Below are 18,376 nucleotides of genomic sequence, written 5' to 3'. Positions count from 1 at the left end.
TGAATGTTTAAGGCACAGATCAGGATTGTTTCCTCAGTTCAGGTAAAGCACAGCACTACCGCCAGCACCCGTGACCGGAGGGTCACAAAGGTCAGGGCTGTGTACACAGTGTTTAGCATGACCTCAGTTCTCTGCAGACACAGTTCTTCCTTCATCAGAAGGGAAGGTATGTGGATATCCAGCTCCTGATAGACGTCACACGAGTGTAAACTCCCGGGAAACCGACTCGGCCGCATCCGTGTCCCCAGCTGGTTACTCCAGCGATAAACCACTGACCGGAGGGCTGACGACACGTCAGCGGCCCTCCAGAGTCTCCCTGCAATATCAAAACACATCAACAGTTTCATTTGGAATTTAAATAACTTTAAATTCTATATAAATGTGCTCTATAAATACAGTGATGATTGATTAACTCATTTATAAGAGCAGACTGAAGATGAGTATGGCAGCAGGGGAGTAAATGTCAGTCAGTCTGCAGCTGAGCCCGGTGCTCTGACCGAAACAGGAATGCGTGAGGGTTTCGTTACATAAGACGATTATGGAGAGGGTGCAGCGGGGTGGCCTGCCTTCGCTGAGGAAGACAGCGTACATTTTCTATCAGGTCACATTTTCTAGCTTTATTCTTTTTGGAGTTTTTTCTCTTACATCTGATTCTTGCTTTTAAACCTTAATTTATTCGTCAGCCTTTTTCCAAAGGTGAACCAGAGAAGCCTGTAAGGGGGGAGATCAAGGTTGACTTTGCTCCGGCCTGGTTAACCATTCACTGTAAAGACACCACAGTCATACTTCCTCCAGCCTCCGAGCACTGCATGCAGTGCACCAGCCTGATGTTAAAAGTCTGCAGGTTCGGAACTTTTTAACGATTGTGAAACAGGAAGTGCAGAAGTCTGTGTGAACATCATACCAAGCAGGTGTCCCGACCTCCCGCCATGAATCCCGCACACATCATGTTTGAAGTCAGAACGCTACCGTATGATTGCTGACAGTCCGTCTGGTCAATGATGTTCACAGCAGCTTTCTGTAGCAGGTTGGTCAATGAACCTGAGGAAAGAGCATTGCACACAGAACAGGTGTGATCGCAACACCTGAGCACCAGTGTTTTTGTTGCTGTGGAAACAAAATTCCATTCAGAGGCAGATAAGGCAGAAGCTAAGCTGATAAAGGCTGCAGTCATATCACATTCACTCGTGAAAGGCCGAACAGGCCACGGATCACGGAGCTATTCCTGCTTTTCTACCTCTGAAGGCTGAGTCACGTCAATAACGTGAAAATGATCTCACCTCTCGGGCTCCCCTGCCTTTATTTCTTAGTAAAGACATTTCATTTTTTTCCTGTGTGACCTCTAAATGCAGGACGTTTAGTTTCGTGGGTTCATCTCTCACCTCCCTCTCTCATGGATCCCCACCCTGTGATGTAGCACTCTGCGCTCTTTAAGAAGCGGTGTACTGGTGATGGAAGACAGACAGACTGGATGGTGTAAGACATCGGGACTGGGACGGCCAGCTCCAGCAAAGCCACATCGTGGTCCATGTTGGTGCCATTAAAGGCCGGGTGGATGATTACCCTCTGGATGGGAACGACCAGGGCTCCTACCCCCGATCGCAGCACAGATCCCAGGCTCACGGCCCAGTTATTGGGAGTAGAGTCACTTTAGATGTAAGTTATTAATATTAGAATCACTCCTGAGCTTTCAGTGAAACGAGTTTTGATATAAATGTATGAAATACCTTTTGAAGCAGTGCGCTGCAGTCAGTAACCACCTATTGTGAATGAGCGTGGCACCGCATCTGTGAAGCCTCTGGTACTGAAGACTCCCGATCCAAGGCCACTCTCCCCTCCGAGCTGTGACTCCACCCACGATCCTATGGGAGCCCAGCGCAGGGCGCACGCCGCAGTCTTAAAAAACCAAAAACCAAAACGCAGTTAAGAAGAATGACCCGTAAGTCCCTCATGCTCCGTCCTTCGTGCATTTTAAGTTTACCACAGTTTCTTTCATCAGCCCCATTGGGACAGTCTGCGGCTCTGTCACACTCCGGGTTGACCTTGCTGATGCAGGAAGTGGAGCTACACTCAAAGTTTCCACTGCAATTCAAGGCTGGAAAAAACACATTCATTAAATAAATGAATCTCAGTAACCGATAAAGCTCTTAAGATTAAGGAGCTTTCAGGCTGACATTACCAGACAGTGGTAGCACTGCTGCAGACGACACGTTATCAGCTGAGGTCCCGAGTGCTGGTGGGGTATTAAACTCTGTCACTGTGGGAACATGCTGGCCATAATCATGAACCGAGGTGGGATCAGTCTGGCTTAGAATCCAGTTACGGAGCCTGGTAACACGGGAATAAACCCCAGGTCTGTTGACCTGAGCGCAGCCCACACCCCAGCTCACTATCCCGGCCAGGAAGAATCTTCCCGGGGCCCCCTCGCACACCAGAGGTCCTCCGGAGTCCCCCTGCACATGACACACATGAGCTGACAGATACTCTGAAAAGTGTCATTTTTGGTAACTTTCAACTATTCAGCATCAGGTAATCCGTCCTGGTTGGTCAGGATTAGCATCATTAGGCTAATCACCACAATTTTAAGCATCAGCTCTGAACCTTGAAAGTCACGGAGCTACTGGGAGATATGTCTCAGAGCATGTTGTCTTTATCAGGGAGACGACACGACAGAAGGGGCACGACATGTACGACTGTCAAATATCAGCTGCTGTAATTCACAGCTATTGCTTTAAATGTTGAAACAATTATGTAATAAGTGCATTTTACACATTCTTAAAGTTCATATTTTTGTCCAAAGAAGTAACATTTTACGTACAGAGAGATAAAATTTCCAAAACGTGTTCGATAATTTATGCAACATCAGATATTTTGAAGTGGATTTCTTTCAGACTGAGCCTCTCACGGTATAATCAACAGCACACGGTTATGCTGAGATGAACAGATGGCTCATAGTCTCAGTTTTTAAGGTGAGAACGGTGTGAATATTTTTAGCGATCCTCAGACCTTCATAGGTCATAGGTCATAGGTATAGACATGCCCCACTGCATGTGAACCGTTTTCACCACTGACCTGACACGAGTCCACCTTGCCCTGCAGGAATCCAGCACACATCATGTTTGGAGTGATCGCTCCTCTGTACACAGATGACTTATTGCACACCTTGGAGTCAATGACTTTGACCACAGCTTTCTGCAGCGTGGAGGGCAGCGTGACTGCAGAAGAACACACGACACACTGATTACTCCCACTTGTCATATTTCACCTTAAATGACAAGACGACAGCTTTCAAGAACAAGTTTTTAGGATTTTCTTTTCTAAATGACTCGTCTGTTGCGTTTTGTGTGCATTCCTGCAGACTCACAGCTAAACTGGTGTACGGCACCCCAACCGGACACAATGCAGCTCTGACCAGGTGCAAAAACATGAGATGGGGAGGGTATGCAGACAGGCTGCACGTAAGAGCTGAACGCGAGAGGCGTCTCCAGCTCCAGCACAGTTACATCATTGTCCGTGGTCATGGGGTTGTAGTCTGGAGACACAGTTATGGACTTGATGTTAATCGTTCTGGACTCTGGCTCCTCACCGCTCACCAGCGTCGCCCCAACCAGGGCTGTCCATTCTTTGGGGTTATTGACCCTAAAACCAGAGGAGGCAATCATAAATGATGGTGTATATTCATGAAATGGGATTGTTGTTTCTTAAGGACTTTTCTAGCATTTTTTCAAAAGCCAGAACAGAATATTTGATCAAAAACAGAAAAAACTGAAAATCATTTCCAGGCTCGTGTGCAGATGTGTCCTAATACTGATTTATTGCAGGACAGCACATGAGGAAATGTGTTTTATGTAACTGTTTGCAAAGTGGTGAAAGAAGCATCATAGTCCTGTTTAAGTAATAGTGGGAAAACCTAAGGATCAAAACATTGCTAAAGTAAAAGTACCCAGAAACATATACATCACAATTAATGATGACGTAATATGCAAATTAATTTAATGGTGCACTGGTAGATAACTTTATTACTTGTGTACTGCTGGGTATCTTTATCAGTCTTGCCCCGCCTTACCTCTCTGAGCCTCATCCCCACGCACCAGCTGCTCCAGGGGGCGGGGCCTTTTCTACATTATGAAATAACCTGACCTTGCAGTTAGAGAGGCCGCTTCACTGTCCACTTTCAAAACATGTCTTAAAACCCATTTTTATTCTTTGGCTTTTGACCTCAGTGAGACTTAGTTTCTCTTGTAATTAAATTAGTTATTTATTTAATTATTTTATTTTTGCTTTTATTTATATCTTATGTAATTTTATTATTTAGTTCAAATGTACAGCACTTTGTGTCAGCTGTGGTTGTTTTAAAGTGTTTTATAAATAAAGGTGATGATGATGATGATGATGATGATGTACCAACGAGGCAAAGAATACTAGTAGACGTGTGTTTGAAAAACAATTTATAATTAAAGCTTTAAAATGAATAGCATGGACAACCAAGCACAGTATTTACCTCCAAAACAGCGCGGAAGGAGCAAAGCATAGAAATACTACAGTGCTGTATACAGTAAGTCCGTGCTGTGCTTCTGTAAAGCACCTGTAAACTGTGAGCTACATTTCACCTCTCCATACTCTCAAACGATGGCATTGAGCATGTGAAGGTCGAAAGCTTAATGATTGTATTGATTAGCATCCAAAATTTTCAAACGACTGTTTTTAAACGGGTTTAAATCAGAGCTACCTCTCAAAGCAGTGAGCTGCGCTGACGAGCCAGCGTTCATTGACGATGGTGGCTCCGCAGATGTGCCGCCCATGGAACCTCAGGCTGACCTGCCACGGCAGCTCCCCTCGCCGTGCGTCCTCACCGCCCACCACCCGACTCCCCGTGGCAGGACGCGTACCGCAGGCTGTGGGTTGGGTGAAGAAAAACTAGTGTAAGTGATTAAAAGCAGATGTGTCCCAGTATATTCTGCTCAGGTCTGTGGTAACGATGCACACTCGTTAATAACAGAAGGAGTAACGGAGCTACTGTGTATGTCTGCTGTAGTTTGAGGAGTCATTCACCACAGCGAGCTTCATCAGATCCATCTGCGCAGTCTGGGACGAAGTCGCACTCTGGGTTTACTTTAGTGACACATTCTCCGCTGTCACAGGTGAAAGTGTTGTCAGGACAGCTGGCTGCAGAGCCAAAAATACTTTCACTACGCATGAAATAAATGAATAAATAACAACAACAATACATAGTAGAGTTTTTGCAAAACTGGTGACTTATTAAAGTTACAATTCTCACTTCTAAAGATAAATTTGCACATTGAAAACCTGCTGGATGAGCTGAAAAATGGACTGTTTCAGAACACAAAGGCCCAGTTTTGGCTCGTGAAAAGCTGAGACTTTGTTGAACACGATTTAACAGGATAATGAATGAATGGATGTTTGGGAGGAGGACGGATGTCTGTGCGGCAAAGCCATTCATTCCAGATGGAAGTGACATCATTAGGTGAACATTTGAGTTTAGCTTGGCTAATAATAAAGGAAATGAAAATACTTTTTTGAGGTTATGGAAGTCAGATAAAGAGTTTGATGTATCCGTTTCTTATACAAATAAAGATGTAAATGATAAACGACATTTCCACTGCTATAAAACATTTTTACAGTTTTCACTGTAAATTTCATTTACAGTAACTTTACTTTCCTGTAAGTACTTTTACAGTCATTTTCTGGCATCCAGCACATTACTGTTAAATTTGCAGCACAATTGTGTGTTTGGTTTTGTGCGTGCGAGTGTGTAACTTACCTATCATACTGTCTCCAATAACATAAAATGACTTTCCACTGGCTCCTACAAAGAAGGAGGAGTGATAGTTACGATCTTCGTCACTCCTAGTAAACGTAAAGACTCTGGTGAAACACACAGACTGGTGACAGCTTTACTACCCAGCAGGATGACAGCGTCGATCTGTCCAAACTCCGGCACCTCCAGCGGTTTCCCGTGCATCGATGAGCTGAGTCCTGCACTCAGCAAGTCCTGAACAAAGTTTTCTGAATACTGCTGGATCTTGGACACCCTGAAGACGAGTCGGAGCGTCGCCATCACATCTCCGTTAATGTTACTAGGAAGGCGAGAAGAAAACTGGCAATGTTCCATCTTACATCCTGTTTGTGTGTTGAATAAATGACCCCGTGCTTACCCATAGGCAACAATGCTGCAATCGACAAAGTGACGTGTTATGGGTGAGGCGGTGAAGACGTTTTTAATCTGAAAGGTGAGAATCAGTAACAGTTGAACAGCTTTAACATTAAGACCTGCGCTCTCATTGTGTTGTGAATCAGCACTAACCCTGGACTTTAAAACTGAGGACAGTACTATGGAGAAACCAGAGCTCTTATCCTGCAGTGCAGCGTCGTACTTCAGACCTCTGAGCTCCACTGTCTCCATGAAATGATGCTGCTCCTGCACAAGGTACGCTGCGGGTAAAACAGGAGGAAGTTATCAGTAAGTGATGCATCTGCAGTGAAATCTTTAAACGGTTCGTGCTGGTTTAAAAACGTCTGATAAATGAGTCACAAAACATTACACCCAACATTCGTGTGCAGGCTCACCTATAACCAGGCCGACAAAGATGCCAATAATAAGGAAGAAGAGGAGGAAGAGTATGAGACCGCTCCTGTAGCAGACAGAGCTGGAGGGAGCGGGAGGCGAAGATGACCACGGCCCTCGGCCTTCATCCTTCTGCGCTTCCATGTTGGATTCACAGCCGTCACAACCCACCGTCGACTGTCTCCAGCAGCATAATGCCTCACAGGCAAAACGACTCAAGCCTGCGTGAAATAAACGTGCTGCGTGTCACTGCAGTTAGTGCGCCATGAGACTGGGAGCATGATTTTAAACAGACACTTTTACACACACACAGAGTTACATTTAAAGATACTTTTAGTTCTCACAAACTGTTTGTCAGTAAAGAAATAATGATCATAAATACTCAAACTATTCAAAAGTACAAAAAAAGTTACCGCCCGGCGGCGCAGCCTGAGGAGCGCGTAAAATAAACCACGGAGGCCATGTCGCTTGGCAATCACAAATCAGATGTGGGGAAAGGTCACAGTAAAGACAAGAAAACGTCCGTAAATCTTTGCAGATAAACTCCACACAGCGTCTCAGGTACGTCTCACACAGCGGAGCTTTAAACAATGCAGGCTTTATGTCCTGAGGTAGACTCACTCACCTCTTCATCTGTTGCTCTCAGCACTGACATTTACAACATCCCGAAGTTCCAGCAAGAACAGACACGGAGACTGAAGACCGGGCGAGGACACCAAGAGGTCCGCTATTTGTTCCTTTGGCCAGGAGGCGTGCCTTTCCCCCGTCCCGCAGGTAACCCACCTTTTTCTGTTTGCCTTTGAAAGTCGGTAAGTCTTCACAAATCTCTGGCAGACCCTCCTTCCATGCTTGTTGATCCCTTTGGTTACACCCCGGTGTGCACAGGTGTTTCTGCTGTTACCTCATAGCTGACCTGCAGCTGACCTGCTGTCCACAGTCTCCGGGTAAATATCAAACACGCATCCTTCAGTACAGCAAGTTGGAACAAAGCAGAGATGAAAATGGCTCGAAACGCTCCAGAGCGGCTCCGGTGCTGCTCGTCAGTGCTCCACTGACAGTGACTGGGCAACAGGAGGAGGAGGGGCCGAGCCTCCTTTAACTCGGCCTTTTTGTTCCTGGCTGCAAGTTCTGCACTTACAACAAGCTGGCAAACCATTAAGGCCCACAGCGCCTCCAGTCTGACACTTTACTGACCTCTTGCATCGAGGTTAATGGTGCACAAGTTTAAAGTGTATTTAAGGCTTTATTCAGTTTCCATAACTGAAAACACAGTTTAACTACTCTGTAATTATTTGAACAGGAACAGTTGTCCCTCATTTCAAAGCACATGGGTCAACTTTTAACAAACAATGGACACGTTCTGCTGTAAAGCTCGAGGTGCAAACTGGGATTATTCCCCCGCCCTGCTAAAGCACAAAGGTGCAACAGCCTCTTTGTTGGTGTGTTTACAGGCTTGAAGTTTATCTTCTCACACTCAACACACACTCCCAGTATTCCTTTCAAAACTTTAAGTTCATGACCGACATCATCACACTGTTAACTGGCCGCTCACACGGATCACTGAACATAACCAGCTGGTGTTTAAGTACAACGACCACTCGCTGTGAAGTCAGGGGGCTGAAACAGAAATCAGCTCTGGCCTTGTTGTATTTTTGTGATTTCATGGTGCTCCAGATGTTTGCAGCTGGTGAAACTGGACTGCACATCGATCAGCACACTGTGTACTATGATGCCATGCTGCTGTAACAGATTCATGTGTTTCAGCATCGTATTGCTGAAATATGCAAAGCCTTGCCTGAAAAAAGACACCACTGGGTGGGAGCATGTGTTGGTCTAAAACCTGTAAATACCTTTCAGCATATAGTCCACGTCCACAGACACTGACCCCCCCCCCCCCCCCCCCCCCGTGACAGCAGGGATGGAGGCTTTTGAGCTTGGTGCCGACAACAAGCCTGATGGACCCTCTCGTCTTTAGGCCAAGTTTTCAAATAAGAATTTAAATTCCATCACAGTTTTCCGCCAGAGAAGGCCGGGACGTTTCTGGATCACGTGGCTTCTCTTCAGATTTCTTCTTGTCTTTAATGTGCATTTGTGGATGACACAGTGAACTCTGTGCAGTGATTTCCACAACAGGTACATGTCTGTTTTTATTAAAGTTTTTGATTTTTGGCCTCTTTTGATGTCTTGCACTGTAGACATATTGAGTCTTTAAGTTCTAAAACTTTCATCACGATTTGCATATTTCACAATTTCTGCGAAACTGTCTCTAAGATGCTTCTTCCACAGCCGATCATGTTGGGCCTCAACTGGCAACAGCTGCTTCGTACAACTACACACAAACAGATTACAGATTTATGAAATTTGCAAATCATTGCATTGTTTTTGTGCACATTTTAAAGAACGTGCCAACTCTTTTGGAATTGGCGTTGGATTGTTAAGCATTTGACGTATTTTTTTGCTGGCTAAGCTGGACAGCGAGCAGTGACGCTCAGCTGTAGAGCAGTGGCTCCAAAAGTATGGAGCGAGCCACAGAAGTCTGGATGAAAGGAGAAAAATAAAGCGGGAACTCAATTCAATAAAGGAGTTTTTAGGCAGGATAAACACGAGACTGCTGATGCAGTCATGCCTGTCTCTGAGTCTTTGCTTGGTTTTACCGAGTGATTAAAAACTGAAAGTGCGAGGTGTGAAATGGCAGAGAACCCGTGACACTCAGTGTACGAGATAAAAATGGAACCACATCTGAGCTGAGTCATGCTGCTGTTAAACTACAGCGACTTTCAGGAATCTAACTCACATTCAAAGTGGTCGTTTTCACAACCTTCATGTAATTCTGAAGGCAAAGATGTGCAGCCAGCAGAGTAGAGCAAAACTTCCAAAAGTCGGCATAATTACATTTTCACTTTATTTTCTTATCAAAACAACAAAGAATAGTAAAAAGTTCACTTATTCTGGATAAAAAGAAAATGGTACTGTTTACACATCCCACATTTATGGGCTCTTTACAACACAAATCTTTACAAATTTGCACATCAGACTGAAATAAAAGTGAAGTGCATTCAAACGTCTTTTTGCTGCTTAACTAAATCGTCTTGGCTCCATTAATGATCACCGTTATTGTTAAAACGAAATAAAAACTAAGGAAAAGAAACAACGAAATATTCAAGTGTGTACAAGTACGTGTAAGTTAGCAGGGGAGAGCTTGTGTGTTAGCCGTCCTGCTGCTGTATGAATGGGTTTGGTATGGCTTCCATGCCATCCTGAGGACAGATCAGCACTACGGAGGTTCCTCTGCAGACCACCAGCCCCAGCTGCCGGGTGTCTTCTGTCAGCTTCAGCTGGTCATCTGGATCTAAACACAGGAGTTGCAGGAGCACACAAGTAAGCGTCACATTATCTACGACAGCAGTCGATGCTGCACGATCAGTTTAAATACAGACACGGCTTTAACAGTAAGCCCCACCAGTGTTCAAGTAACTCCTATGAGCTACTCAGTTTCAGTTTTTTTCAACCCTAACTTCACTGTGGTGTCGCTGAGAAGGTTTAGCCTTAATATCTCAGGTGCAGGAGCTCCACCCACCTGCTGGAGAGGAGCTGAGTAGCTATTTCAAACAGTCAATAACATGAGGCTCAGTTTAAGTTAAAAAAAACAACAAAACTTTAATTTAACTCAGCTGGGCTCACACTTACACCCACACGCTGACATGACTTTAGCATGAAAACTCCTCAGTGTGAGTGAAGGCTACAGCTGTCATAGCTCACACTGAGGCTGGTGGTCAGCCCTGAGCTAAGGATCAACGCTTGGTGAAACACACAGCTCGACTCAGTATACTAAATAACATTTCCCAGTTGTGGGACCATCGGAATACTTTCAGTAGCCTTATTTTATTTTACTGGGTCCTCCTTCAGTAGATGTGATCACAGAAACACTCAGGTTAGTCTGGGCACTGCCTCAGTGTTGCAAATGACTCATTTGGGTTCAGGTTAAAGGAAACGCAAAACACTTCAGTGCTGGCGCAGTCTTGTGTCATTCTTTGTTCCTGTAAATCATTTTTCCCTCGCATGGTCTTGACTTTAAAGCGCACACTTACCGCGCATATACTCAATAGTGCCGTCCAGCACCAGGTTCAGCAGAGGGTCAAATCCTTTAAGGACACCGCTGGCTGAGGAGGAAACAAATACACGGTGTAAAGTCTCTATTAGCTGGACATAAGGACAGCAAATCCCGCAGCGCTGCTTAACTGTTAGCTTGTTATCATAACTGATCCACCTACCTTCTCGTCCTCCTTGAAACTTTACACGAATCGGCTTATCGATGTATTTGGACAAGTCGAAGATGCTCTCCTTTTTCTTTTTGTCTTTATCCTGCGCAGAGAAAACAAAACACGCCGTTTGTGAGTCGCATGTGTGCTAGCCGCGCACACAAACACCAGCTGAGCATGAGCCCAGCTAGCTAGGCTAGCCGTGTTAGCTAACATGATACAACAAAAACACCTTATATTACTTTGAACGTGCTGATTTAAACCCGGGTTACGGCTGAAACACACACTCACGGGCTAACAGCATATCCGACAACGTTAAAGGTGCAAAGGCAGAAAAGTATTTGAATGTACGAACTCACCGCCATGTTAGCTGCGTGACACGGAAGTGAAATTTCGACCTCAAGAATGTTCCACCAATCAAAACACCGAGCGCCTTTACATGACGTCACTGCTTTTTAAAATGACTCTTCATGATTTAATTTAATGGGGCTGGTATGATAGGGTGAGTTAGTTTTTATATTATAATATTTTATATTATAACACAGTTTTATCATCAGCATCTGCTTTTGGAACTGACCCCCTTTTCCTTTGCTGTCAGTCGAGGGGGGGAAGTCTATTAATAGCACCAGCTGGTGTGTTGGAAAGCAGAGGACGAGGATCCGAGCAGAACACAGGAGGAGGGGTGGCTGTTTGTTGTGACATGGCTGACAGAGGTGACCATGAGCTGAAACTGCAGAGCTTTGAATTGACGCTTGTATCAGAAGAAGAGGATGAGTCTGCTTCACAGGTGAAGGACTCTGAGGCTGATATAACACCTGATGCTAGCCTACAAGTAGAAGGAGAGATTTTTTATGTCAACCGTCAACATCTGGCCCTGCAGAGCCCTTACTTCAGGGCTCTGTTCTTTGGCCGTGGGTTGGAGAGCAGCAAAAGGCAGGTAGAGATTAAAGGTGTGAGTCTGCAGCATTTCAGGACCTTGATGGAATATACCACAACATGCAGCCTGTCTCTGGACAGAGAAAATGTTACGGGCATCCTCGAGACGTCCGACTTTTTGCAGCTGGAGCGAGCCAGGCTGCTGTGCTGTAAGTTCCTGGAGCGTGAGCTGCACCTCAGCAACTGTTTGGGGATGATGGCCTACGCCTGGCAGCTGGGTTGCACTCAGCTTTATGCCGCAGCACGACAGGTGGTGCTCACTCACTTCTCCGCTATTTCAGCTGAAGAGGATTTTCTGTCACTCTCAAAAGAGTCAGTAGCAGATCTACTTGCCAGCGATGACCTAACCATCCATAAAGACGATCTGGCTCTGGAGGCAATACTGCGCTGGGTGTCATTTGACCCTAAACGAGAAGAATATTTCCTGGAGCTCATTGAGCTGGTGAGGCCCGAGTCTCTGTCGTTGCCTTTCATCACTGAACTCTTGACCAGAATGAAAAGCTCTGATCCCAGAGCCAGGCTCATCATAAAGCTCAATGAACATTTCCCAGCATCTTGGTCAGTGGGCAGGTCAATGATGAGGACCAGGGCCAGAGAGACCCTGTTCGTGCTGGGCGGGCCTCATGATCAGGAAGAACAGGCGCTGTTCCAGTATCACCCGATGAGTGGTAGATGGCAGAGCTGCGCGCCCCTGCAGAGGAAGAACCTCACACAGTACTCCGTGGCTGCAGTGGGTAATGGATGCATAATGAAACTGGCAAAAGTTAGATGTGTGCTTATTTTTCATGTGCTCGTTTTTATGATCTTACATGAATATTGAACATTAAATTTTCACTGATTTTTTAAAATTTCCTTTTTATTTAGGAGACAGTGTGGTCGTGACAGGTGGCTACTTCCGGGATGTTCTGTGGTTCAGTGTGGATTGGGTCCGGATCTACGAATGTGGGAACCAGCGCTGGGTGGACGGGCCAGCCCTGCAGAAGTCCAGACACAGCCACTGCTCCATAGGGCTCGAGTCAGTACTGTATGTCCTGGGGGGAAGTATGGACGAAGGTCTTGTGGATGATGTAGAAAGGCTGGTCCTTGGGTCAGAGGAGGGTTGGGAGGCAGTGAGTCCCATGGTCAGGGCCGTAGAGAGGGCAGCCACTGCTGCTCTGGGGTCGTGTATCTACGTGGCGTGTGGGCTGGATGAAAATGGCGAGGTTTATGGTGGAATTCAGAGGTATGTGGCGAAGGAGGATCAGTGGGATGTGGTCTCCTATTCTCCATTTCCACGGTGAGTATCTTTCTGACACTGCCAGATTTACATTCTTATGAAGTTTGAGCTTTCAAATTAAATGATACAGGATGATCAGCTGACAATTAAACAGAAAGATTAATATGTTTTTCTTTAGATACGACCTGGTTGCCACGGAGCTCAACAGTGCCCTCTACCTGTTCGGAGGCCAAGCCCTTCGTTTTGACATGGAGACAGATGAGTGGACGGAGCTGGAGGAGGAATGTCTGAACAAAAAGTTCTTCTGTGGCTGCTCCTCAGTCACTGGGCAGATATACCTGCTCAGCGAGAGAAAGAGTAACAAAGCATTCCCGAACATGGTGCTGCTGGACCCTTACATAGACACCTGCATTGAGGTAGATGATGCTATACCCTGTCCCGTGCCCCTCAGAGGGTGTGTCACCGTAAGAATGATCCCATGATGCTCTATGATGGTTGAATGAATGTGGAATTGTGCAAATCTCTCGAGCCATCCCTCTTTCTTTATATTTGGTCAGGAAAATGGGAAATGGGTGCAGCAACTCATGCAAACCTGAAGGGAAAGTCAATATTTGGTCTGACCACCTTTAATTTTTCAGCACAGGCTGAACTATCAGGCAAGCTTTAAGTAGTCTTCAGGAGTAGTTCTCCAGGCTTCTTGGAGGACATGCAAAGCTCTTCTTTTATTCTATTCTCTGTTAAGATGATCCCAGAGATCAATAACGATGAGTTCCAGGCTCTGTGGAGAGCAGGAAGCAGGCGGAGGTTTGAAAGTCAGAAGAAGCAGAATACATATGTGTGAACAAGAGGGAGACATGCAAAGAGCAGTGATGGTGAAGGTAGATCCGTTTAAATATCAACCATCCAAGAAAAAGGAGAGTCCAGAAGAGAGTGCAGTCAGGGTGGAGTGGGTGGAGACGAGTGTCAGGAGTGATTTTAGACAGAAGGATAAAAGCAAGAAGCTACAAGATGCTGGAGAGCTGCTGTGATGTTTGGAGATGCTAGAAGCACGCCTGGAGGTGGAGTGACGAGGACTGATGGAGCTAGAAACGAGTACAGTTAGAGAGGCAAGGCAGGAATGATTTGGACATGTGCACAGAAGGCAAGGCTGGACTGGGACAAAAAAATCGGCCCGGGCATTTTGACTAGAGACCGGCCCACCAGGATAAAGATTGAAAATGTGACGTCATTCAGGGGTAAAACCGCAAAGGTTTCTGGGAACTTGTGGCAAGAGGTACTAGCGCACGCAGGCTTTCAATTGAACTCAGTTACACAGCGATAATAAGAAACCCAAAAAATGTCAAGAAGCTGCTGTATTATTAAACTTCAATAGCCGGTCGCATGACAGCCACGGGAAGCCGACGGGTAAAGAGATCGTTTTTTTTTTTTTTATCGGATTACGTCGTTGAAGAGAAATTTTTTAAGCCATGTTTCCGAAGTGACAAAGAGCCGACGGATGGTCTGGATATACCAAATATATCGTCTCAGAACACTCCAGCTCACATGTTAGTCTGCTCCAAGCATTCCCACAAAGGTCAGAGTTTTGTAGTAGTTAATGCGTCATTTTTCTTAACATAATTGGTGATATAGGTTACAAGCAAGTCTGGCGCTGAACAGAAATTGTCGCGCTATGCTCCTTTATTTATTGTGCATAAATAGTGAATTGTCCTGACACAATATTGCGTTTCGCTTCTGTTATTATGGTACATTGACAAAAACATATACTTTTATTCACAGGATAAAACAGGTTTTTTGTATCACTAATTGTCCAGTACGATTACAGCATACAATATTATTGTCACTGCTACATTTCTGTGACGGGTACCAGAAATTATTTCCACTGCTAATTAATTCAATTCAATTCAATTTCTTTATTGTCCCACAAGGGGAAATTAGTTTAGCAGCAGGAGGATAAGAACAAACAGAACAATACTATAAAACAATAATAACAATAATAATGATAGAAAATTCAAGGACAATTATTTGCCATTAAGGAGACAAGACGCAGTAGGGATAAAAGAGACCTGGAGTCTTTTAGTCCTCCTCGGAGGTACTCTAAAACGGCGGCCGGAAGGCAACAACTCAAACTCACTGTGAAGTGGATGGTTCACACAATTAATAATAGAATGAGCCTTTCTAAGCACATTTCTATTGTAAATGGCCAAAAGTCCATCTTGCCAGCGCCCTGAAATTTTGCTAGCAGTTTTTACCAGAAGTCCCAACCGATTCTTATTCTTCACCGTCAGGTTACCAAACCAGGCAACGATACAAAAAGACATCACAGATTCGATAAAACTTCTATAAAACAAGGACAACATCTCAGATGAGACGTTAAAAGATCTCATTTTCCTTAAAAAGAACAGTCTTTGTTGAACTTTTTTAATAGTGGCATCAGCATGAGATTCAAAACACAGTTTATGGTCGAGTACCACACCTAGATATTTATAACTCTCACCGATCCCAATATCGGCAGTTTTAATGATATTGGGTGATGAGCTATAAGAGGACTTCCTAAAATCAATAATCATGTCTTTAGTTTTTGACACGTTAAGTGAAAGGAAGAACTCATCACACCAATTCACAAAATCATCTACAACCTGCCCATGGCCTGACTCGTCCCCCACTAGAAGACTGACGATCACTGTGTCGTCAGCAAACTTCAGGATGTGTCTGTTTGTGAAATTGCTGCGACACTCATTTGTGTACAGAATGAACAGAAGGGGAGAGAGGCAGCAACCCTGGGGTGATCCAGTAGAGGAGGAGAGCACATCAGAAAAGACATGATTCACCCTCACACATTGTGACCTATTAGTCAGAAAGTCTGTCACCCAGCCGACCAGACTAGTGTCAAGCTTGAAATGATTGTAAAGCCTGTCAGCAAGTAAGAGGGGTTGAATTGTATTAAATGCAGATGAAAAGTCAGCAAATAATAATCTTGCGTGGGTGTGGGGGGCCTCAAGATGCTTATACAAGAGATGCAGGAGTGTGACAGCAGCATCCTCCACACCTCTCCCTGCTCTATAGGCAAACTGGAAGGGGTCAAGATGGTGTTCAACATGCATTAAAATCTCCTTCTTAATTATCTTCTCAAATGTCTTCATCACTAAAGAAGTCAGCGCCACAGGCCTAAAATCATTCAGTGCCTTAGGAGAACTGCCCTTAGCAACAGGAACAATGACAGCATGTTTCCAAATCTTAGGTACTGTCTGTAGCTCTAAAGAAAGTGAGAAGATATAGTGAAAAATCCCACTCAGCTGATCAGCACAAGTTCTCAGTACCTGTCCACAGATGTTGTCAGGTCCAGGACTCTTGCTTTTGGTATGTCTAAAAAGATTAGCTACCCCTGTCTCATCAATACAAATAGATGGGGGAGTGATAGTCCTTTCCCTCAGTGTGCTGGTCTGCCTAGAACAATCATAGTTCTCAAAACGAAGGTAAAAACTGTTAAGACTGTCTGCCAGATGTTTGTCAGAGGTAAACCCCTCTAAGGTAATGCTGCTTTTACCTTTCGTCTGTAGCCCTGCCATTGTTTTCATACCAAGCCAAGCTCTTTTGAGGTTGTTACTGCTGAGTTCTGCCTCAATCTTATTTCTGTACCTCATCTTGGCGATCTTTATTGCAGCCCTCACCTCCTTCCTCAATATTCTCACAGTGGGAACGTCTCCCTCTTAAAAGCAATTTTCCTTTTAAGAATCAGATCCTTAATATCTTTAGAGAGCCACGGTTTGTTATTAGGGAAAGTCTTAAATTCTCTGACTGGAACCACAGTCAGAGAATTTAATTACCGTTGAGCTCAAAGGTCCTATTAATAAACGGTTAACGAATGTGTATTTATGACGACGATTTGTGAGACTGGTAAACTTATGATACGTACGATGGTCTTTCGTTCTACACGGTGCATTTCAAGGTCCTGCACCCATCCGTCAGTAAACTGTACCTGGGCTTGTTGCAGTGACCTGAAGTTACTAAACTTCATGAGTGTATGCACTCACTCCAAGAACCGTATAATTATAAATCTGAGCGTGGTGAAAGTTGGGCACTCTGTCCACTCTGTGTGCTCGTAAGGGTCTGACCCGTTCACTCCTTTGATTTTTTCCTCGTATCTTTTCTTTTTGTTTTGTACATACCTTTTTTGTGCGGCAAAGAAAAAACAAGAAGGTATTGGAACCGGAGAATGAACGTTTTGCGGTGCTGCAAATGTTTGCATTTGATGCGATACTTGATTGTTTTGCCACTAGTTCCCGGCATGCAATGCGCGAAAATCACGTGATTGCTAAACAAGGGGGAGGGTGCATCCGGCCTCCTTGGCTGTAATTGGTCCAGCCCAGAGTCGATCATGACCAATTGGCCAATCCAACACCTTTCAGTACATATACCCTTCCTTTAAAAAAAAAAAAAAAAAAAAAAAAAAATCCATCGGCCCATAAAAACAAAAAGTCGCCAGCGGCCCACCGGGCAAATGCCCAGTGGGCCACTGGCCAGTCCAGCTATGACAGAAGGGATGGTAGATATATTGGACAAGGATGTTGAATATGGAGCTGCCAAGCAGGAGGCAGAGAGGAAGACCTCAGAAAAGATTCATGCATGTAGTGAGGTAGGACATGCAGACGCTCGGTGTGACAGAGGAGGATGCTGTCTGTCACACGGTGGAGTTCCTGCAGATCCCCAACTGCACTGGCTGAGACTCAAACCATGACAGAGCCTCCACTGTGTTTCACAGATGGACACACTGCTGTACCTCTCTCCTGACCTCTCCTGTACACACTGGCCACGATTTGAACCAAAAATTTCAAATGTAGATTCACTCCACAAGACTCGTTGCCACTAATTTTAAGTCCAATTTGGCAAACCTCTCCCTGTTTCCTTTCATTAAGAATGGCTTGTGGACAGCCACTGAGAACATTTCTGAGGAGGCTTCAGCGAACAGCAGATGGATCAGCTGAAGGGCCAGATGCATCTCTCAGGTCCTGTGTCACGGCTTTGCTTGTGTGTTTTTTTCATGTAACTCTTTAGGACAGGACGTTCAGAGACTGTTCATCTGCTGTAGACAGGCCTGCCACCTCTTTAATCCTCCACAGATGTTTAAGGACTCGCTGCGCAACATAAAAATGAATGAAAAAGCAGCCAACCTCCAACCTTCATGAAGCCTGGAGCAATACTGCTCAAGAGCACTTTACAAACATACCAAGAGGGTGTCAGTCACCTCGATAGCAAAACAAAGTTTGCACAGTACTGTGTATGGTTACCTGTCTGTGTGTGTGTGTGTGTGTGTGTGTGTGGGGGGGGGGGGGGGGTCTTCATTAGTATGAACAAAATGTAAAAGTGTTTAATAAAAGCTTG

The 18,376-nt window shown here is 44.9% G+C and overlaps 3 protein-coding genes across 3 annotated transcripts; 1 reads left to right on the top strand and 2 right to left on the bottom strand.

Moving 5' to 3' along the window:
* Positions 1-26: 26 nt before the first annotated feature.
* On the bottom strand, positions 27-7,645 carry tmprss9 (transmembrane serine protease 9). Its single transcript, XM_085264353.1, has 16 exons — positions 7,212-7,645; positions 6,589-6,807; positions 6,326-6,453; positions 6,177-6,244; positions 5,923-6,098; positions 5,783-5,827; positions 5,053-5,166; positions 4,730-4,895; positions 3,365-3,639; positions 3,073-3,215; positions 2,180-2,453; positions 1,982-2,095; positions 1,728-1,896; positions 1,383-1,648; positions 905-1,041; positions 27-316 (listed from the first exon to the last, which is right to left on the bottom strand). Exons 2-16 carry the CDS (start codon positions 6,728-6,730, stop codon positions 155-157), a joined length of 2,379 nt encoding a protein of 792 aa, XP_085120479.1. The 5' UTR covers positions 6,731-6,807; positions 7,212-7,645; the 3' UTR covers positions 27-154.
* Positions 7,646-9,471: 1,826 nt separating this feature from the next.
* lsm7 (LSM7 homolog, U6 small nuclear RNA and mRNA degradation associated) lies at positions 9,472-11,261 on the bottom strand. The gene is made up of 4 exons (XM_085264131.1): positions 11,205-11,261; positions 10,858-10,948; positions 10,675-10,746; positions 9,472-9,935 (listed from the first exon to the last, which is right to left on the bottom strand). Exons 1-4 carry the CDS (start codon positions 11,208-11,210, stop codon positions 9,793-9,795), a joined length of 312 nt encoding a protein of 103 aa, XP_085120257.1. The 5' UTR covers positions 11,211-11,261; the 3' UTR covers positions 9,472-9,792.
* A 219-nt stretch (positions 11,262-11,480) lies between these two features.
* LOC146546301 (kelch-like protein 23) lies at positions 11,481-18,309 on the top strand. Its single transcript, XM_085264127.1, has 3 exons — positions 11,481-12,515; positions 12,646-13,057; positions 13,176-18,309. The coding sequence occupies exons 1-3, from the start codon at positions 11,546-11,548 to the stop codon at positions 13,477-13,479; spliced, it is 1,686 nt and encodes a 561-aa protein (XP_085120253.1). The 5' UTR covers positions 11,481-11,545; the 3' UTR covers positions 13,480-18,309.
* Positions 18,310-18,376: the final 67 nt, after the last annotated feature.

Source organism: Mchenga conophoros, linkage group LG23 (assembly GCF_057382185.1).
Source record: "Mchenga conophoros isolate Kocher_MC1m ecotype Shallow Benthic linkage group LG23, M_conophoros_male_GT1.1, whole genome shotgun sequence".
NCBI classification, from domain to species: domain Eukaryota; kingdom Metazoa; phylum Chordata; class Actinopteri; order Cichliformes; family Cichlidae; genus Mchenga; species Mchenga conophoros.
This window is presented reverse-complemented; position numbering and strand designations above follow the sequence as displayed.